This window comes from Tinamus guttatus, unplaced genomic scaffold (genome assembly GCF_059628265.1).
Source record: "Tinamus guttatus ecotype Peru unplaced genomic scaffold, ASM5962826v1 Tinamus_guttatus_pri_ptg000153l, whole genome shotgun sequence".
Taxonomy (NCBI): Eukaryota; Metazoa; Chordata; class Aves; order Tinamiformes; family Tinamidae; genus Tinamus; species Tinamus guttatus.
The window spans coordinates 2636251-2655447 of record NW_028288687.1 but is presented as its reverse complement, the minus strand read 5'-3'; the positions used below and the strand labels follow the sequence as shown (position 1 = coordinate 2655447).

Below are 19197 nucleotides of genomic sequence, written 5' to 3'. Positions count from 1 at the left end.
TCCCCACAAAGGAAAAGCGAGTGTGTCGTTACACAAATGAATTCCATTATTAAGAAACATTTTTAAAAGACCAAATATTAATCTGATTTTCCTAGAAGCTGAAATTTAGGCAAAAGATGAAAAATCAACTCCTAAATTTGATCTTGCTAAATTACAAGGTTTTCAACTTGCTCCTTTACAAGTCTTGGTGTAAAAATTGGACATATCAAGTCAGATCACTTGTTAACAGTGATATCTTTGTATTTGTCTATCTTGCAGCTGATCATCAGTTAACACAAAAACACAAATAGCTTTTCAGAGCACCTATACAGAAGTTCTTAGAGTATCTAATAGAATTGCACATGATTGCTTCATTATAAAAAAGATTCAGATCTTCCCTCAAAAACATTTTTTAAAATTATCTTTTGTTCTAGGAACAGGGGAGTTTAATACAAACTGAAGTTTTCATATAAACATGGAATAATTTCACTTGCTAAGATCCTTGTATCCAGCTGTTCTATGGACAGTTAGCCCCAGCTGATGGATACCACCACAAGAACATCTCCCCTGTTATCTTCATAATCTTTTCAGTATGATGACAATTCATGTTTTGAATAGAATATGAGGAATTACTAAATGACTGTATAGTTGATCAGCTTTTCAAATATATGGGATATATATTTGCTTTATCCTTATTTGCCAAAATGGCCATGGTCCTGAAAGTAGTTATGAGATAATTAAAAATGAATAATAAAATTCACCTGACATCCCCCATATTTTTAAACATAGCAAAGTTTCATTGTTTTCCAAAGATCCCTCCCAGAATCCTTGCCTTTCCGTGTTTCTTTTATCAAGTTATATTCTTTAAATCAAGTTGCTGAGTTATTAGAACTCGTTTTGAGAATTTTTGGAACACCCAAGATATGTTGGCATCATTAAGCTGGTAGTCTAGCAGCTTGGGGGGCTTCTTACCCTGCCTGATGGGGAAGGACTTGACCTGAGAAGAGGGAAGATAAACCAGCATTATCCTGCACTGGGCCTCATTAGGGCTCGCACGTACTGACGAGCTACAACACACAGGCCTCTCCAGCATTTTTAGTAGTATTAGATAATCCCTAATAAATGTCCTCTTAATATCATGAAACCTTGTTCCTCATCTCTCCTCTAACTCTGCAGCAACACCAAGGGCTCATATCTTGGCAGGGACCAGGGTCTCTGCTCATCCCACCGTGCCTGGGTATCTCCTGTTCCAAAGCGCTGCAGAAATGATCTCTCCCAACACCTCATGGACAGGAGCGCTCCGTTTGTGAAGGCCTGCACTCATTTGACCCATTCATATTAAACTTATTGTCCCCCTCCTCCTATCAAAGCTGGCTAAGAAAATAAGATCCACAGCTCATGATCTCCCTCTTCTTCTCATATCCCTATGATGGGATCCTTTGTAAAAGCTTTCAGGCTGCCTTCTTGCGCTCATTCAAATCCTAAGTGATTAAGAAGTGCAGATGAGAAGAACATTTTCAAGATGTAAAGACTTGGATCTTCCAGTGCTCTTACCAAGCATCACGTCGTCTGGTTTGGGCAGGGGCAACGCACTTAAGTGGGCCCCACTATGGCAGTGTTAAGCATAAAAAGCAGCATCAGCTACAACAAATTCCCTGACCATGGTCTTCCCGTTCACCAACGGGACAAAGGTCCCCAGGAAACAGCAATATGAGACCAGCTCATAAAGAACAGTACGAAAACAGATATCATGAAGAGATGTTAAGTTACGCTTACCCAGGTAATTTTGAGTCTATGCTTCCTTAAGATTTTAGTGCTTAATTTCACACTTTCAACATTTCTTTAATATAATTAAATACACACAGATACAGATGCAAATAGGCATAGTTATAAAATAGTGCCTTAATTATAGTCTAACAAAGGGAAATAAAATAAATGAGACAGATAGGAACTCTGTAGGTAGCTTTCATTTTGATCTTTAGCATCTCTTTAGAGTTGTCATTTTTTTTTTTTGACATGCTCACTATATTAGAGGGTGTTTTCCTCAACATCCAATTCTACTGAGAAGGGTTGATAACACCTTTTATTTAAGGAGACATTTCAGAGTCTCTGCATTAAAAAAAAAAAAAAAAAAAAAAAAAAACACCCAAACCTGCAACCCCTAAGTATCGCTATACTAGTAAATTTAGCAGACATTAAACATGAATACATCTCCACATCAATAATAAATGATGCCTAAATACCTTCTTCTGATGCATTTAATTCACTTTTTGTACATTGAGCTAAAATGTACAAAACCACAACTCATACAGACAACACAAAGTATAAAAAGATTTATTCCATAGTATCAGTCATCTACTGCTGATGTTTTTGCCTTCCACTTAATTATCATCATGCTAGCCCACATTATTGTGAAGGGCAAGCTTACCCCCTTATTATTTTGATGGCAATTTTATATTTAAAAATAAAATTAACAACTAACCTCAGAAGACCATTGTGCTTAATTTCACCTCACTTCCCAAATCATCCCTTTCACTCTGTAATTTCTCCTCTAACTGAACTACTAGAATCAGAGGCATAATTATAGAGCACAGATCAGCTGCTCAACATTTGCTAGCAGTTAAAATGCAGGTAGACACTAAGAACGAGTGGCCTCCAGAGCAAGCTTGCCCTCCTGTCACTTGCAGGAGGGACTGCAGAGAGATTATTTGTGAAATAAATTATTTGTGATATTTGTGAAATCAATGCTACAGCTTTCCACCTTTTGGGACAACTTGGCAGGGCCCTCCTGGAGCAGATCTCCTATCTCCCAACCACCGACTGCCGCCAGGTCTGGAAAGGGAGGAGGTTGATGCTCCTAAAGGATATTTTCTGGATAACCTCCTGCCTGTAACCAGTTTCTTGCTTGCTAGCTTCAATAGAATTATTCTGTTTCTCACAATTGCTGTAGCTCCTTTGCCATTCAAGAGAAATTTGTATTTATCCACAAATACATACACACTGCTATCTATACACACGCACAAGGAAATAAAAAATTATGTATTTTCTAAATATACAGCTTATATATATAAATTTAAAAGAAAACAGACAAAAAACAAAGGGATTGGGAGCTCTATTTCACCTGTCAGACCTCCACTACTGAAACCTGTTAATGTCTGGACCCACAGCCTTTAATACAGTGCTGTGTCTAAAACAGCACTGCAATAAATTTTTGGGGAGTTCTGCCACAAACTCACTGTTACACTGGGTGAGGACAGCATCCCTCAACACAGAAGTTCTGCTTATAACCCCCCACCCCATGTGTCCCCTCATGCTTCTTCCTGCAAAGACATCAACCAGCACGAAAGAGAACGGGACCTCTGCTCAGGAGGACACTGCTGGTCCATAAAATTAACCTTGTATATCCAAAATCCTACAAGTTCTTGGGTTCCCCTATACTTCTTTATATGCCCAGAGTCCACACAAGCCAAAATAAAACATATTTTTGCTCTGCTACATGTTTCAGCAGCTTAGGAGGCTCTAGCATAGGCTCCCTTGTCTTGGTCCTTCTGCATCCCATAGAGGGGAACAGGCCCACATCCCTCAGATCCTCGGGCACAGGCAGGGAACCTCTCCTGCATTTACAAAAAGGCCCAAATCACACTCTTTTCCCCCTTTGCTGCCTTGGGCCCTTCATTCTCCACCAGCCCGTCCCTCTGCACGTTCACCTCACCCTCCTACTCGGTTAGGGCAATATGCAGAGGGCTCCTTCCTCCTCCAGGTTCGGGAGGTGCAGTAGTTACTGGAGCAGATTTACGACCAACAGAAGCAGCCTGGGCACTACTAAGTTTATGATCAAAGACGTGTTGCTCAGAGAAACAAAACAGAGCAGGGAGATGTGAACTTCATCAGGCTTCTTGGTAGCCACCACGAGCGGCCTATTACAGAGAAAGCCTGATCTGTCTTTCACTGCTAACAACAGTGAATGAGAACATTTTAAACAACAGTTTCTGCTGTCGGGCACACTTTAGGTGATGGTTACTGTGACATTGGCCTTGTGGGGTTATCTGGCTTGAGGCTAAGCAAACTAAACACAGGCCTAGGGGGAAAAATATACTAGAAGAATGAGAAGGGATGGAGAAACCCCTGTAAGCGGCATAATGAAAATGGGAGCCCATGGAATAGGCTACTGAAGACCAAAGGAAAATGATTCCATCTTTGTCCCATGTGGGAAACCCAGCAAGATGAGCCAGCCCGAAAGCACTGTGCATTGCTCAAAGGGTACAAAACCAGTTGTGGGATGCAGGGGGAACAGAATTTGGGGACATGGTAAAACCTGCTGTGAGATGTTTAAAGTGGCTCTGAGAATATGCTTAGGAGAAAAGAGCAAAGACAGGGGGGGAAAAAGAGAGGGATTCAGGAAGATCAGCGAGCAACAGGCAGGGGAGACTAAGGAAAAGGGGCCAAAAGGGTCTATGGCTCTCACCTGGAAAGAGGTGGCTGGTCAGTTCACCTGCCTGTCACTGCAGCCTCTCCCATCTTCTAACTAAATCTTATTTCTACCTCTTTTGTGGGGGATGCACTTTATTCTGAGTCTGTGTACGAGCACTAGCAAACTTCAAGTCAGAGGAGCTGACGAGCAGGGAAAGAGGTTTGAATGGAGTTCCTGGGGCAAAAAGCCATAGGGGCTTTTTGAGGTGCCTATCGGCCTGAGTGCCCTATTTCTCCCATTTTATTGCTGCCTTGCTCCAAGAAACTGCCATCTCCAAGAAACTGAATTCTGTTCTTGTCAGAATAATAATGGATACCGTGTCGGCAACCCGCCTCCCTGTGCTGCACAACAGCATAAATAAAAGGAATTGGGAAAAGCTAGTAGTACTGTAGTAAATAAAGTATGTAAAGTCAGCTACCTGCAAATAAGTGATAAGCTCTGCTGCCTGGTGCGTCCCCTCCAGCAGCAAGAGGAGGAAAAGCTTCTTGGGGAGAAACTACCCCACAAGGGCACTGCTGGAGACAGGAGCGTGGGGCAGAGGCACCGGCTCAGGGCAGCGGTGTCAGGAAAGAGGATTTTTAAGCTGTCAGGAGTGTTTCCACACCACATTGGCTACACAGGAATGGAAGAAAAGGCTTCAGAAGTCGGTCCCTTAATAACAGAGGTCTTTAGTGAGCAGCTAATGATAAGTAGCAACTTTGCGCACCCGATACCCCACTTTTCTGAATGTAGTGACAGACACTACATGTTCTTTCTCGTAAAACCAAAACCATTCAGTCATCTTTGGTTGCTTTCTATAATAATTCTCTCTTCCGTGTTGCTTACAGCTCAGGGGACCTTGATTCTTCTCCATATTCATTATGTCCCCTCCAAAATCTCTAGATATACATTAAAATCTGATCTGACATGTGCATTACAATGCACACTGAAAGAATAATTTTAAAGAAACAAATTAAGTGCATATACTAAACTGATCTCCTGGCAGTATATTCACTATCAATTCAATCCAATCACTTTAAAAAAATAATCAAAATAAAAATAAAAAACAAAGAAAAACCCTTTTTGTTATTTTTATACAAGAAACTTCCATAAATACATTTAAACTATAGACACTGTTTTGCCTTCTGCTAAACCAAGCAGCTGTAAAAGCAGAGAAATGTGTTTTCTCTGTCTTTATACTAACACTAGCTATTATATATAACAATAGTTAGTTAAAAATAATACAAATGGTATATAATTATTTCTCAAGATATGCTCAGCCCTGAGAGGAATTCATTTTCAAGAAGAATGGAACAGTTGAGCACATCCATCCACTATGCCTCTGCACAAGACAAGTACGTTATATATCACATTTATTCGGGATAGCATATAATGCAATTATTGATTATATACCTAGAGAATATCGTCAATAAGAATCACTGCCACATCTTCTCTTGACTCCTGAAGACAACAGTGAATGCCAAGGCCTCACACATTTATCACAGGGAGTGAGAGCCTGTGATTTGGTCATATTCATAGTGTATTTCTCTGAGCTCTCAGAACAGGAAAACTGCTTAAGAGGAAGTGACTATTGCCCAAAAGTCAATAGCAATAAAGGTTAAGGATGTGGCCATTTTTCATTTTTTTTGCAACTAATTTACTAATATTTAGTTGAACATTCATGTTCCAGATCACTAAGATAGCAAACCAAAAACTATTTTTTTTTTGTCTTGTAGTTTTTTCCACACTTTTGTCCTTCAAAAGCCAACTAATGAAATTATTGTGATATCCCTACTAGGAAACAGAGAGAGAGAGAGAGTGGTCAGAGCACAAAATAGAAACAGGACCCTTAGATTATGCTCCCTTCTTATACAAAATGTACTGCAACAACACGGAGATAGAGCTAAGTAGCATCTCTCTATTCTTGGAAGAGGGATAACTTTTAATGCTTCCAAGGTTGCTGGAATCTGGTTGTTTTTCCAGATTTACTTGTCTCTGATTTCCCTTCCCTTCTGCAAAACGAGAGCAATTACCAATACAGCAGACACTGCTAAGCTGTGCTCTACAGTGAAGAACACTTTGACATATTTTACTATTACTTGCATAATATTGACGGAAACAGCACAATCTCTCAGGAAAATAGAAATATTCAAATGCTCCTAATGCAACAAGCTGACAGAATTGCCATTCATTAATATTTATTAGGCAAGTAGAAATCTGGCATGAAGGATGACATAAAAGCATTATTGTCATCAACATACTCGTCCCTGTAGAACATTCCTGTGTGAGCCACTTTAGGATCCTTCTACTAATCCAAACCTCTAGAGACATTTTAGCTACTAATCTGGATGAATTAAGTCATTCTTGCTCAGTTATATTCATTATCCGACATAATTTTCTCCCCTGAATTCTCTGGGCAAAACGTCCTTCTCATTCACAAAGGTCCTAACGCAAAACTCGCCTGGCAGACTTAGCGCAGAATTCCCTAAAAAAATGTGTTTTTTTTGCCTGCTTACCAGCCCCAGCCACTCACCTTTCCCTTGTTTCAACCAGGTCTTAACCAGGTACGTAGATTCAGAGCTGAACTGGATTCAGAGCTGAACTGGATTCAGAGCTGACCCTCAGTGCCTCCTAATGTACATACAGCTTGGAACATGGTAACACTTACCTATATTTAGTGACTGCTACATGAGGCAAATATCCTGTAGAACATCTATTGCATTAAGCTCCTCATTACCAGCTTCAACTAAAATGCTTTGACTACCATTATAATATTGAGAAATGAACATAAGAAAAGCACCTTGTTGTTGCACTGAACTGATTGATTCCTTACTGAGCAGAGTAATGAATCTCTAACCTTAACTTACACAGAGCTGCCTCTCAATTAAATATAAAAGCAAACATTTTAACCACAAAAGACAACATCCATTTCCACGCAGAAATGCTTCAATTAACACAACCATGGACCCCTCCCCTTTGGTTGGACATGGTATTTGACATAGCTAATTTATTATAGTTAGGTTATTTGATAACTCTTGTTAATTATAACCACACAATGCCACAATTAATGATTTTCCCACCCTCTTTCAACTTGAGAATGAATTCATAACTTATATCAAGACTCAAAAGCTGTGCAATTAATGTTGTCAGTAACCACTTCACAAAAGAGGTTTGTTAAAGCAATGCATGTGAACTCAATTAGTGTTCCAATTAATGTTGTTGTACTTGATCTATAAATTATTGAAAAAAATCATATAGCTATGATTAACAGAGCAAATCCATTCCCTGTCAATGAAACAAGCTCCTGACTGAGCCTCTCTTTGATTTTTCCTTAGAATTTTGCTGGATTCCACAAATTCTGGCTACCTAATCAGAAAAATAAATGAACGCAGAACTATCTGACAACTTGGAACGCCTCATTACAGAGATAACGCTTTAACTGTTGTTAGCTAATTGTAATGTGGAAAAAAAAATGTTATTGTTCATAACACTTCCTAAACTGAAGCACCAGTCTGGAAACAAACCTGTAAAAACTGCATCGAGAGTTCCATGCAAGGCAAACTTGCAACCTTCACGAGACACCTTCAACCTATTCTCATATTTAGCAATCTTTAGACTAAAGTTTAGCTCTGAATGAACTCAGAGAAACCTAATGCAGGACTCAGGCAGCATTAGGCCCCTACGATCACAACCACAAAAGCCAAAGAACAATCTTGGTTAAAGGCTGCTTATGCCCAGAGCCTTCTAAACTCACTTCTCTGCTAGCCTCCCATTTCGGGTCTCCTGTTTAGGTTAATTTTGCAAGATGAGATTTTTCCACAGTAGTTGGCAGGATGGATTCACCATTATTGCAGTACAGTTCACAAGAGGGCTTGCTGAAGCTCTTCCAAGAAGCTCAAATACTTGCAAGAAACTCAAATAAATGTTTTCATTTGAATTCTTTAATGCATGCACACACACATCTATCTATACATATGTGTGTGTGTATTTATGGATTATACAGTTATTTACAAAAAAATAATTTCCCCACATACTGCAAGAAAGCAGTATGACTTATGGCTAATAAAACCTTTAATTTCTATCCAGAATGCTGCAAACATAATGCATGTTAATCACTTATCAGTGAAGTGACAGAGATGGCAAACAATTGAAAAACAGGCTTTTAACACTGTCATTTCAATTAATTTCCTATACTTTTCCTAACAGAACATACAAGTTAACTAGAAATGACCAAAATGTCACTTGAGAAGTCTTGCAGTAGTACTTGCTAAATATCTGCAGAACTTAGCTCGACTGTCTTTTAAAGAGCAACATGAAGCCTCTTCAGGTCATGGTTTTAAAACATCTGCAAGTTCTCACAGGGTAACTACAACCCAGGGATGAGGGTAGGTATCAGCCAAGAGGGGCATGGAGATTAGGGCGGGAAGCGGAGGATGGTGGAAATCACATTTCCTCCAATGTCAGTTCACACTTTAATGCGCAGCATGTGCAGGAGGATTGAGGAGGCCACGTTCATAAGCAGGTTCTTGATGTCTCTCAAGCATCTTGCCAGTGTGTGGAGTGGAGAGCAACAACCTGGGCAGGAAGGGAAGCGCTCGTCTCCCCATGGTTTTCCTAACTCCGTTCCCGTGTCCATCCTCGGAGCGTGACCCGGGCGATTTCCCGAACCCTTCCAGTCCCGGCAACACGACATTTATCCATCAAGTTAACACTGACCCAACCAAAGGTAACATCGGCACTTGATTTTTAGCAGTCTGCTTTTTAAGATGTTCATAGCAATAATGTTAACATAGAAAAAACACATTTTGATATTATCATGGCAACATTGACCTACTTGTATTACAGTCTAGTTTTACAGGTGCAATTTTACTTAAAACACAGTTTCCAGGACGACCTCATATTGAGGATCTTGCCCTAGATGTAACAAAAACACTTACATGTTGACACAGAACACAGTTTATAAACTGTTCTAATGATAGCGGAGAGAGACCACAGAGTCCCAAGAATGATCATGAAGTTCATGGCTATAAAAACACAGGGCTTAATGAGCAGTGTTTTAAATGACCTAAGAGAACCACTTCTACATGTGACTGCAAGGACAGAAGAGCATTCCCAAAATGGGCAAAGCAGCTCCCATAAAACCTGAGCAGCAATAATGCCATGTGCTCTATTTGCCTCTGAAATAAAACTACTTCCCTAACATCCCGTCTAGGCCAGCTGTGACACGTGTCTGTCCATCTCCCACTTTTATATAAAACAGTAGCTCTGAGTGCTGCAAGGCACAGCTTCCCGATGCAGGTAAAACACTTTTGATATCAAAAGTGGAATTTACTAAGAGCTTTCATGAGGAAGTTCACACCTATCAAACTCTGCAGCTCCTGAAGAATCCTGTGGAGCAAGCCCCACTTCAATTCTCTAGGAAGAGACTAATGCAGGGCATACACTGACGCTTCTTTCCCCTTCCTCCTCGACTGTTTCTGACCAAACACAGCACAGAGTGGGTATCATCTCCTCTGCTCCTGTAATCCCGGTAGTAGAGCCCAAAAGCCACACACACAACCTGCTGCAAAGGGTTAGTCCATCCCAAAGGCAGAAGTTGGCATTGGCTCTTGTTTAATGTCTTTTCTGTTGGCTTTTTCCTTTAACTTGTCGAGGCTATTAAATTATGTGCTTAAGAAATCAGGTTATGGTCCCTAGCTTGAACTGGAGACAGGCATTTCACTGTGTTTTACATCCACAAAACAATTAAGCTTTGCACTGTTTGAACATTTTATGCCGTTAAGTGCTATTTTATTATATTCTTACACAGAGTTAAAGAATTAGCTGATACCACCCAGAAAGCCCCCAGTGAGGTGTGGAAAGTGCCCTGTCCCGTACTTTAACCCCATGCTGTTACTCCTCTTCCATCCCTCCGAGGAATACACCCAAGGACAGTCACTCTGTTGGGAAGTTCGTGCCGCAGTCAGGAGACTGGCTCAGCGCGGTGCCCGACTACAGAGTGCACCAGAGGGGCTGTGTTATTAACAGAACAACACAGCAAGAGAGGCACCTCTGTACTGGCACAAGGAAATGCCTGCACGGCTCTTGCAAAAATACAATAAAAGCTGAATATACATTAGAAATGCAATTTCCATGATTAAAAAGCAAAAAACTTATTTCCTGGGAATCATCTCCCTTGAACAGTCCAAGTCGCTGATTGCAAACACGGCTTCAGGTTAGCACTGCGACCCGCGCAGCCTGCGGTTAATGAACTTGGAAAAACTCCCCCTTTCCCAAACATGCACGGTTCATCCCGCTGGAGGAAGGGCTCGCTTGGGGGAACGCACACGCCGTGGCACAGGGCAAAGCAGAATAAATGGACCCGTTGGGGGGCTGCGGGTGACCCGCAGCACCGCAGCGGCACGCGCACCAAGAGCACGAGCAACCCTGGCGACGCGCCTCCAAAACAGGGGCTCATCAGGTTTGAAAGCTTCATCCACCAGCAAAAGGAATACACCAAGCGACACACTGGAATAATGTTATTCATATCATATCACTATGAACTTACAAACTTACAACTTTTCATATTTACCTACCTGCCCCAAAAATTCAATGATGACACAACCAACTTGAGCTTCACTTGCCTTGAGAGGCATATGTCTTGAATCACATTCCATTGCACAAAGTTCTCATATTTTTGCCTTTCCAAAATGCAGCCTTTATTCTTTTAAATCTTAAATAAACTTTTTCTTCATTATGGAGTTTAAGCCTAGAGTAGTCATTAGAATTCTAAACCCTCCTCCTAAATACACACTTAAAAAGGGGAAATTTAGTTTCAATCTCAAATTCATGTCTCTGTAGATTAAGAAAAAGCCAACTGCTAAAGAGGGCAGTATAAATTACCACGAGAATTCAAGGTCTGGGTTGTTCATCACCACTTAAAAACTTAAACAATAAAAAATACTAAAAAATACTAATAAAATTTAAAGATAGAAAAAGCTATCAAGATCTTATAGAACTTTTGTTCATAATCAGCAGTTTATATAAGCTCCATTTCTCAAGCCTACCTGTCCAAGTAACTGCCCTATAATCTTGTTGCGAAATTATAAAACTGAAATTATCCAGACATTCATAAACTTGAAGCTTCTCCTTCATTCTGTTTCCTCCTCCTCCCTCTGTGTTTCTTTTAGAAGGAACATTGCAGCACTAGAGCTGAGAACAGCATCCCATCTAACACACAGCCCACAGCACAGCACGCTCTCTGCAGCTTCATCAAATGCCAGGTAAGACTCAAACTCCAGCAACAAAGAATGGTTTGCTCAAAACAAAGGAGAAACAAAATTTTCAGAAGAAAATGTATTTGTCAACAGAAAAAACACACCCAGCTTTTTGATCATGCTATTTCTTTTCTTTTGCAAAACAATTACAACACACATTTAAAGTAAAATTAATGAAATATCTATGGTCCTTCTGCTATTTGAAATATATTCTTAATAATACCTTTTATTGATTTATTCTTAATTTTCAGAGACTCAAACCCTGTGTTCCCTGACCAGACAGGGTTCTCATAGGGATTAACAAACATTTACTTTCATGGGTTGCATAGGCAACAGAAGAATCATAGATGCATAAAAAGCAGTTGATGTAGCTGTTCACTAAATTCCTCTTAAGAGTAAATAGAAATTAGTCCTTACCTTTCTTTCTGGACTCTTTCTTTGTGCTGGTTTTAACAGCCACTTGAAGTTCTGTCTCAGTTGACATCCTATATCCTTAGTCCTCTTCACACAGATCCAGTATCGCAGTCAGGCTCATTTAGAACGTCTCTCCAAGAGAATAATTCAGCCTTTCAGATACTATAACCCAAACAGTTCATCTCATTCGCTCCTTTCAAGTGCTGTTGAATAGGAAAAAAAAATATATGGTTATTTTTTGAGCTTGCAATTTTAAATGCTTAAATGCAGTAAGTAGTGCTCTTTGAGATTATTGGGATACCCAAAACGTCTGTAGGTACCACAAGGTGCACAGAAGGCCTACACCTATCTGGAGCAGCAGCTGGAGGCCACAGAGAAATATAGACTGGGAAGTGGCAGGAAAGGTCACATGCAATGATCCCAAGGTAAAAACATAATAGTCAGATGCTAGATTCAGGATTTTGTTCCTTAACTGCTCTTTCCATGCCATTTCAATGCACCCCTTCTACTTGAGCAAAGCCAGATGAGAAAAGTGCCATCTCATATAGTGAAAGCACCAGACTTCAGCACTCCTCTGGCTCAGGGCAACGAACGCGCTGCCTCCCTGTAAACGCAAGTGTGATTACGGATGCTCATCCAGCAAGGGTTCCTGCAAAGAACGTCCAAAACTTGGTTAATTACCCTGCACAGCTTGCACATTCAGTGAGATGGGAGAGAGCTGCTGACACAGGGCAAAGGGGGAGCACACGGGGAGCGAGCCACAGCCTTATGGACACAGTCATGGTGCTTTTCCTTCTATTGCCCTTTCTTTTGGGGGAAAAACACTCTCCATTGTGAGCACAGGCCTAGTAAATCCATCCGAACTGCCTGAACTGTTGCCTAGTTATTTAATAAATACTTAAGAATGCAACCCAGCACACCAGCTGGGGCGCTGGCTAAAGATTAACTACAATTCAAGTTACTAACTTCGCGCCCCTTTGATTTCAAAGATTAATACACTTCTCCATTTGAAGTAACTTCGACAGTTTAAAACACTTTTTTGCAGGAAAGGCTGTAGAGCCTCTAGCACGTCTAAACGCAGGCTCTTTTAGCACTGCAAAATGCTTCAACAACACGACCATGCCACGCATGCCGCAAAGTGACTGCGCAGTCCTCAAGTGTGTCAGGGGGGTTTTGTTAATAGGCTCTTCAAACCCGTACGTGCGTCGTACGACGCTCACAGACGGCTCTTCAACATGCACCGAGCTGCTGCTGACACACAGAGCTGCCGGAGGAGCGGAGCCTGAGGAAGAGGAGCAGAGCAAGGCAAGGAGAAAAGGAGGGCACCGGCGCGGAGCTGCAGCGCTTCACCCCTCCTCGGGCAGCCGGACAAACTTCACGTGTTTCACCAGCTTTCTTAGCCAAGGAAACAGCAGAAAAGCAGCAAGGGAGCGAGGGTTGCAGGGACCAGATGTCCCTCGCGTGCCCCCGGCCCCCACGCACAACCCTATTTAATAACACACTGTTCTACAGCAGGGCAGGCTGTACCTGTCTGCAGAGCTCCAGGGCACACACCCGGCACATCCCGAGTCATAGCTGGATTGTCAGAGTTGATTTTTTTCTAGAACGTGAGTGTATATTTACCTGAAAGTTAACTTAGTAACTCAGCAGGAGGCACTGATGGAAGGACTGCTTCACATACCAGAAGAAAAATATTTACAGGAGATTTTTCCTAACAAAATGCAAAGACGAATTTTAAAAGGAAGATGGAGCCCCCACAGACTCACAAGTTAGGCAAATTTCAATGCCTTAAAAGACCACGTTAGGGTACAAAGTACAGTCAACCTCCCCCTTGCTGTCGGCTTTGTTCAACTGGACAGCTGAAATGGCAGCATTCGAATGGCACCAAATAGTTTTTGGCAATATGGGACTGCTAGCTCCTTTAAAGCTCTCTAGGAAAACCATAACCCCTCAAGGCATGTCAAGTAATGCATTTAAAAATGCATGTCTATTTTTGGACAGGTTCACACGTTGATTTACTTTATAACCTAATGAGGTCATGCTCTCGCAGTCTCAGAGACCCTTGAATGACAGAGTTTACAAAAATACCTGTTCTGGCAATGGCAAGCAATGGCTCAGGCCGAGTTTGCTACAGGGACCAACCTTCCCTCAGCACACACCTTCCTCTAACCCAACCCTCCCCGCCCTGTCCATATTTCAGCTGTTTATTACCCCGATCAGGACGCGGTCAATCTGTTCCTCACCACAACAGCCTCCGTTGTCTCCTCCGATCTAGGTCACGGTGGTTAAACACCCACGGCAAGGGGGGCAGCCCGTGTTTTATCAATGACAGGCTATTTCCTTTGATAGTTCTGCCACGTTTCTCTCCCCGCTCAAAGACATAATTTTGTTACGTGCATTAAAAATTTTAGGAGGAGAACCAACATCTTCCATGTATCCACCGCAATGATCTCCTTGGATGCCTCGTCGCTGCTCCAGCTCTTTCAACGCGATGTGCCTGCCTCAGCTTTTCCTAAAGAGGATTCAGAGCTCTTCGTTTTAACAAAACACTGACATTTTCTATTCCCTTATTAAGCGGGTACAGCAGGAACATGATCAGCGCATTTTGGAATTAACTGGCTTTTCATTCCAGGAGCAGCCCTAAGCCTGCATCCTGCATTACTCCTACGCCCGCAAAAACCTAAAGCCTCGGTGAAAAACTCATTTGGCAAATTCTAACTTTGCAGCCAGCAAAGTCATGCACTTTGCAGGCTGGAGAACAAGTCACATGCTCCACCGTCCTCCCCCCCACATCCATAAAACACCCATTTCTGGATAATCATTCATTTTCCGAGCCACGTTTCGGCGAGCTCGTGCAGGGCTTGCTGGGTGAGATCCTCTGGCCCGAGCTATGCAGCAGGTCACACAAGAGGAGCGTAGCAGCTCCCTTCTGGCTTTAACATATCTGAATTTATTCATTTTCTTCGCGGCTTCAAAACTTAAGAGGCTCCCTGCCCTGAAACCAGTTTCCATCTGCTTATGCAAAGGCAAAGCAGCCTAAAAAGGATTTGTAACTAAGCCCTGGCATTCCAGGGTGTTTCCGTTCCCCTCGTCCCCGCTGTGGTATTTGCCGGCCTCTTCCCAACAGGACGGCAGCTCCCAAGGGCTTTCACAAACCGCTCCTCCTACCCCCCAGCTCTTCCCCTAACGTATCCCAAAATACAAGGGGCAAAATTATGAGAGAAGAGGCTGCCAAGGCCTTGGCATCTTCCACATGAACCTCCCTCGGCAGCTCCTTTTGCCAGCGGTCAAGTCCCGCCACCTCCCTGCTGGAGGCTGCTCGGTGGCAGAGGACACAGCCTGGATTCAAAACCTGGAATTCAAAACCCTTTGACGGTCCAAAAGCTGCCCAAGTATTCCAGCTAATAAGGCCTGTAGGCAAGAACCAGGTATAAGGAAGACAGTTACAAGGAGGAGCTGAAGACATTGAAACAGGAGAAAAAATAAGGAGGAAAAGCAAAGCAACCGGGTGAAGACGTCCCTGCATACACTTCATTAAAACAAACTCATCAATGATGCACTTGACAGCACAGCCTAAACTAGCTCTTATACTAAAGTCTGGATTATCCCATGAAAGGGAGAACTCCCGGTTAGGCGGCAGCGCGTCTCCAAACCCTCTCTCCTACTTTTGTCACCACCCAGCGAGCGGCATCGCCGACGCCGTTCCAGCTGACAGACCTGGATAACTCCATCGCGACACTTCACTCACCACATTTCCCTGTTATTCCTTTGCTGACATTTGTGTAGCCTCTAAAGATAAAAGGAAGCTTCCTGTATACAGCCACAGCTGAAATCCTGCAAGCAACTTCACTCCTCCTGCACAAGACATATGGAAGACAAAACGCCTGGTTTAGTTCCTCAAAATCCACCCTTCCCAGCTGGAAACTCTCCTCCAAAATCCCGCATCCTACTGCTTATTTTCTCCCTTCTTCTCCTCTGTAAAGTTACACAGCTTGAAAAGACTCGGAATATACTCCATATATTTCATATTTGTTTTTTTCCCTCCCCTTTTATAATGAGGAAGAACTCCACATTTCCTTCCCACCCACCTCAAACCCTCTCCTTCCTCTTATATTTAGTAAATTAAATAAACTTTATTATACTGTCTATATATTTGAGAACTACACATTATGATTAACCCTTTTTAATTCTTCCAGCATCAAACAACTACTTAGCAGTTGAGCCATAGAAGCAATTAGCTTTCTTTTGTATAAAGTAGTTATTTGATTAGCTCTACTCATAAAATACTTTTCCTATCTCTTGAAAACATGAAGGTTGTTTAAAAAAAAAAAAAAATTACATGTAGCTGAGGCCACTGACACATTCTATTAAACTTGCTGTGGTTTCCAATAGGTCTCATTACTCCATCTCTAGGGAATGAGTCGGACCCGCTACTGCTTTCTCGGGTGGTGTAACTGGCTCCACAAGAAGCTCATTTACCACCAGAAGAGCATCTGGCCAGAACCCTGACCTGGGAAACACGTCCAGTGCAAGATCTATATTAGTATTCCAGTGACAGCAGGAATAATTACTGAAATTCCTCCTGGAAACCGCTCCCCGTCGCAGTGAATTCTGCATATCACCTCCCCGCTTACTCACCAGGTGTGCTGTGAATTTGATGATTTTCTTCTTCTGGAAAATGCCAGCTGGATTAAAAAACTTTTCACAGGAATGAATCCATTTCATCAACATTCTTTTTATGGAAAGTTTCTACTTTTTACTTCTGTATCGTTGGTTCTATTTAACACTATAGAACACGGTATTCTGGAAACAAGGTCTAAACACAGCTTTCAATCCTCTTCTAAGCACATTTTTCTGCTCCAAGACCTGAAATCCCACTGGAAGGATCTCTGTAAGCTTTTAAAGGATACTGCGTAAAACGAGCACTGCCCCAAACTGAACAGGCTTAAAAGTTTCACGTCATTCCTGTAATACTGAGAGGCTGCTCCTGTCTCTAAATGCTTTTTCCTGTAGAAATTATGTTATGCCAGGACTATTACCCCCAGATATCCAACATCGCCAACCCTGCATGCAGCAGGAAAATAATTCCTTATCATGTTCTATAAGAATAAGCAGCAAATTAAAGTCCCAACTGCTCCAATCCCGACACCGACACAGCCTGACCCTGACCCCAACCCCACCTGCAGGAAACTGCCTTGTCCCCACTAGTGTCACCCGGGTCGCACCAGCACAGTGCTACCAGGGTGACATTTGACTTGTTCTCGTGTACCTGGAGCTGCAGCTGCACCATTTTATGTTGGTTTGTCTGCATTAGTGGCAGTGACGTTATGCCAGCGTGATCGAGAACAACCAAGCCCTCTATGTCCAAAATACAACGGAATTAACTCTAAAGCTGCATGAAAACGCAAGTTTTTACCTTAGCAAAGCAGGCTCTTTGAAATCTATTTTTGCAAAGCAGAAGAAACGCTCTTTCGTGATCCTCTCGACATCAAAAAAACAGAGCGAAGACGAGGAAGGGAGAAAGGACAAAGTACACAGCCAGATCACGGTATTCTGCAATTAGAGCTGTTAAATGATTACTAAAGTGCAACGGTGTAATCACGACGGAGCGGGAGAAGCGTGCGGGCAGGCGGGAGCATCACCGGGGAGAAGGGAAAAGCAGCGTCAGCCCTGCCGCGTTTTATATGGAAATGCGCCTCACAATCAGGACCTGTGCCTCCTAACTGGAATTAAACATGTCCTGTCCTGGGCAGCTCGGCAGGTTTCAGGGTGGCAAAGTAACCAAAGGGAACTCATCTCACACCCTTTAGAAAATACCTCCATTCAGCTGCCTTTTTTTTCTTTTTTCTCCCCAAGAATGCTCTTTTAATATAGTGAGTGAAACTAAACCAGAACGCACGTTCTCGTTTATTTTAAACAAAATGCAGCACAAAACTCATAGAACTTCCAGCCCAAGCCACATTTTGAAATACGAAAGGGATCTCGAAGCGATGCTTTATTTTGACTTCTCAACAGAGCTGAATTTTGCACTGACTTCCAGGCCTCTGAGATTTGCTCACTCACACAAGTCAACCTACACCTCACAGCCCTCAACTTTCTGAGCATTTCCTGACATTACAGCACAGGAAACTTCCTTAGCGCCACCAACAACGTAAACGCCTTGGCCGGGACCTTTATTCACTGCTATTTTGCAATACTCAGCCCTTGTTCCCTCGCAGTCAAGTCAAGGAAAATTAACCCGAGAATTCACCTTGCTGCAAAGGGATTCAGATTTATTACACCAAAGCCAGCGACCAGACTGTCACCCAACTTCACTGACCACCAGAGCAAAGCAGAAAACACAGACAGCTTTCTGGGCCTGTGAGCGTGGATTTGCATATACAGCAGAAATTTCTTTTTACTACATTGCTGAACAGCCAACAAATATCAATATTGAAATTAGTGAGTTTTAGCTACAGGAATACTTCAGTGCTTAAGTCTTCCAACCAGCAACACAGTTCATAAAAATAGTCCCATGCAACTGCTAAAACGCAGAGCGGAGTCACACCGGGAAGGCTCCCGACGGGCTCTAGAAAGGCCGGTGGATTCTGCGGGAGAGATTTCCAGCCACGGCTGGTTTTCTGGAGTTCACTTTTCTATTCTTGGATGAACTGTGAATCTGGCACTCAGTGTACCCAGGCGCATTACACAGGGTTCCACAAATCCCTCTGCCCGACATCAGGAAAAAGGCAACGGAAGTAAAAGCATGGACAGCTCTTAAAAAGTCGTCTCTAAGCATTTTCTGCTCACATTTAATGTTTTTTTATCAACATTAAGAGACTGCACTGCTAGAGGATATACTATAGAAAAAAAGGACAATAGTATAAGCCTAAAACTGTATGGGGCAGGTTTTGTTTTCTGTATCCGAATTCCAGCAGCTGTAGAGAAATCTCCAGGCTGCTCTAACCATGCAAGTGGAAGCATCTATGTGAGCACATGCCCTTGCACAATCAAAGCCCAAGCGATCAGGGTAAGGACCTTGCCAAAGGAATTACTTAAAAGACAAAAAAGAAAGAAACAAACAAAATACCACCAGGTTGAAATGTCAAGGAAAAAAAG

General features: G+C 42.3%; 1 protein-coding gene across 7 annotated transcripts in view; it reads right to left on the bottom strand.

Moving 5' to 3' along the window:
* Window positions 1–19197, bottom strand: part of DAB1 (DAB adaptor protein 1) — a 187228-nt gene that overhangs the window by 86625 nt on the left and 81406 nt on the right. For 5 of the 7 annotated variants that reach the window (XM_088522457.1, XM_088522458.1, XM_088522461.1 and 2 more), the window contains exon 1: window positions 12103–12317. In XM_088522457.1, coding sequence (XP_088378583.1) covers window positions 12103–12169 — 67 coding nt within the window. In that variant the 5' untranslated portion in view covers window positions 12170–12317. Of the gene's footprint in view, window positions 1–12102; window positions 12318–19197 lie in introns of those variants that run through there. The other 2 variants (XM_088522460.1, XM_088522459.1) reach the window with 1 other exon arrangement.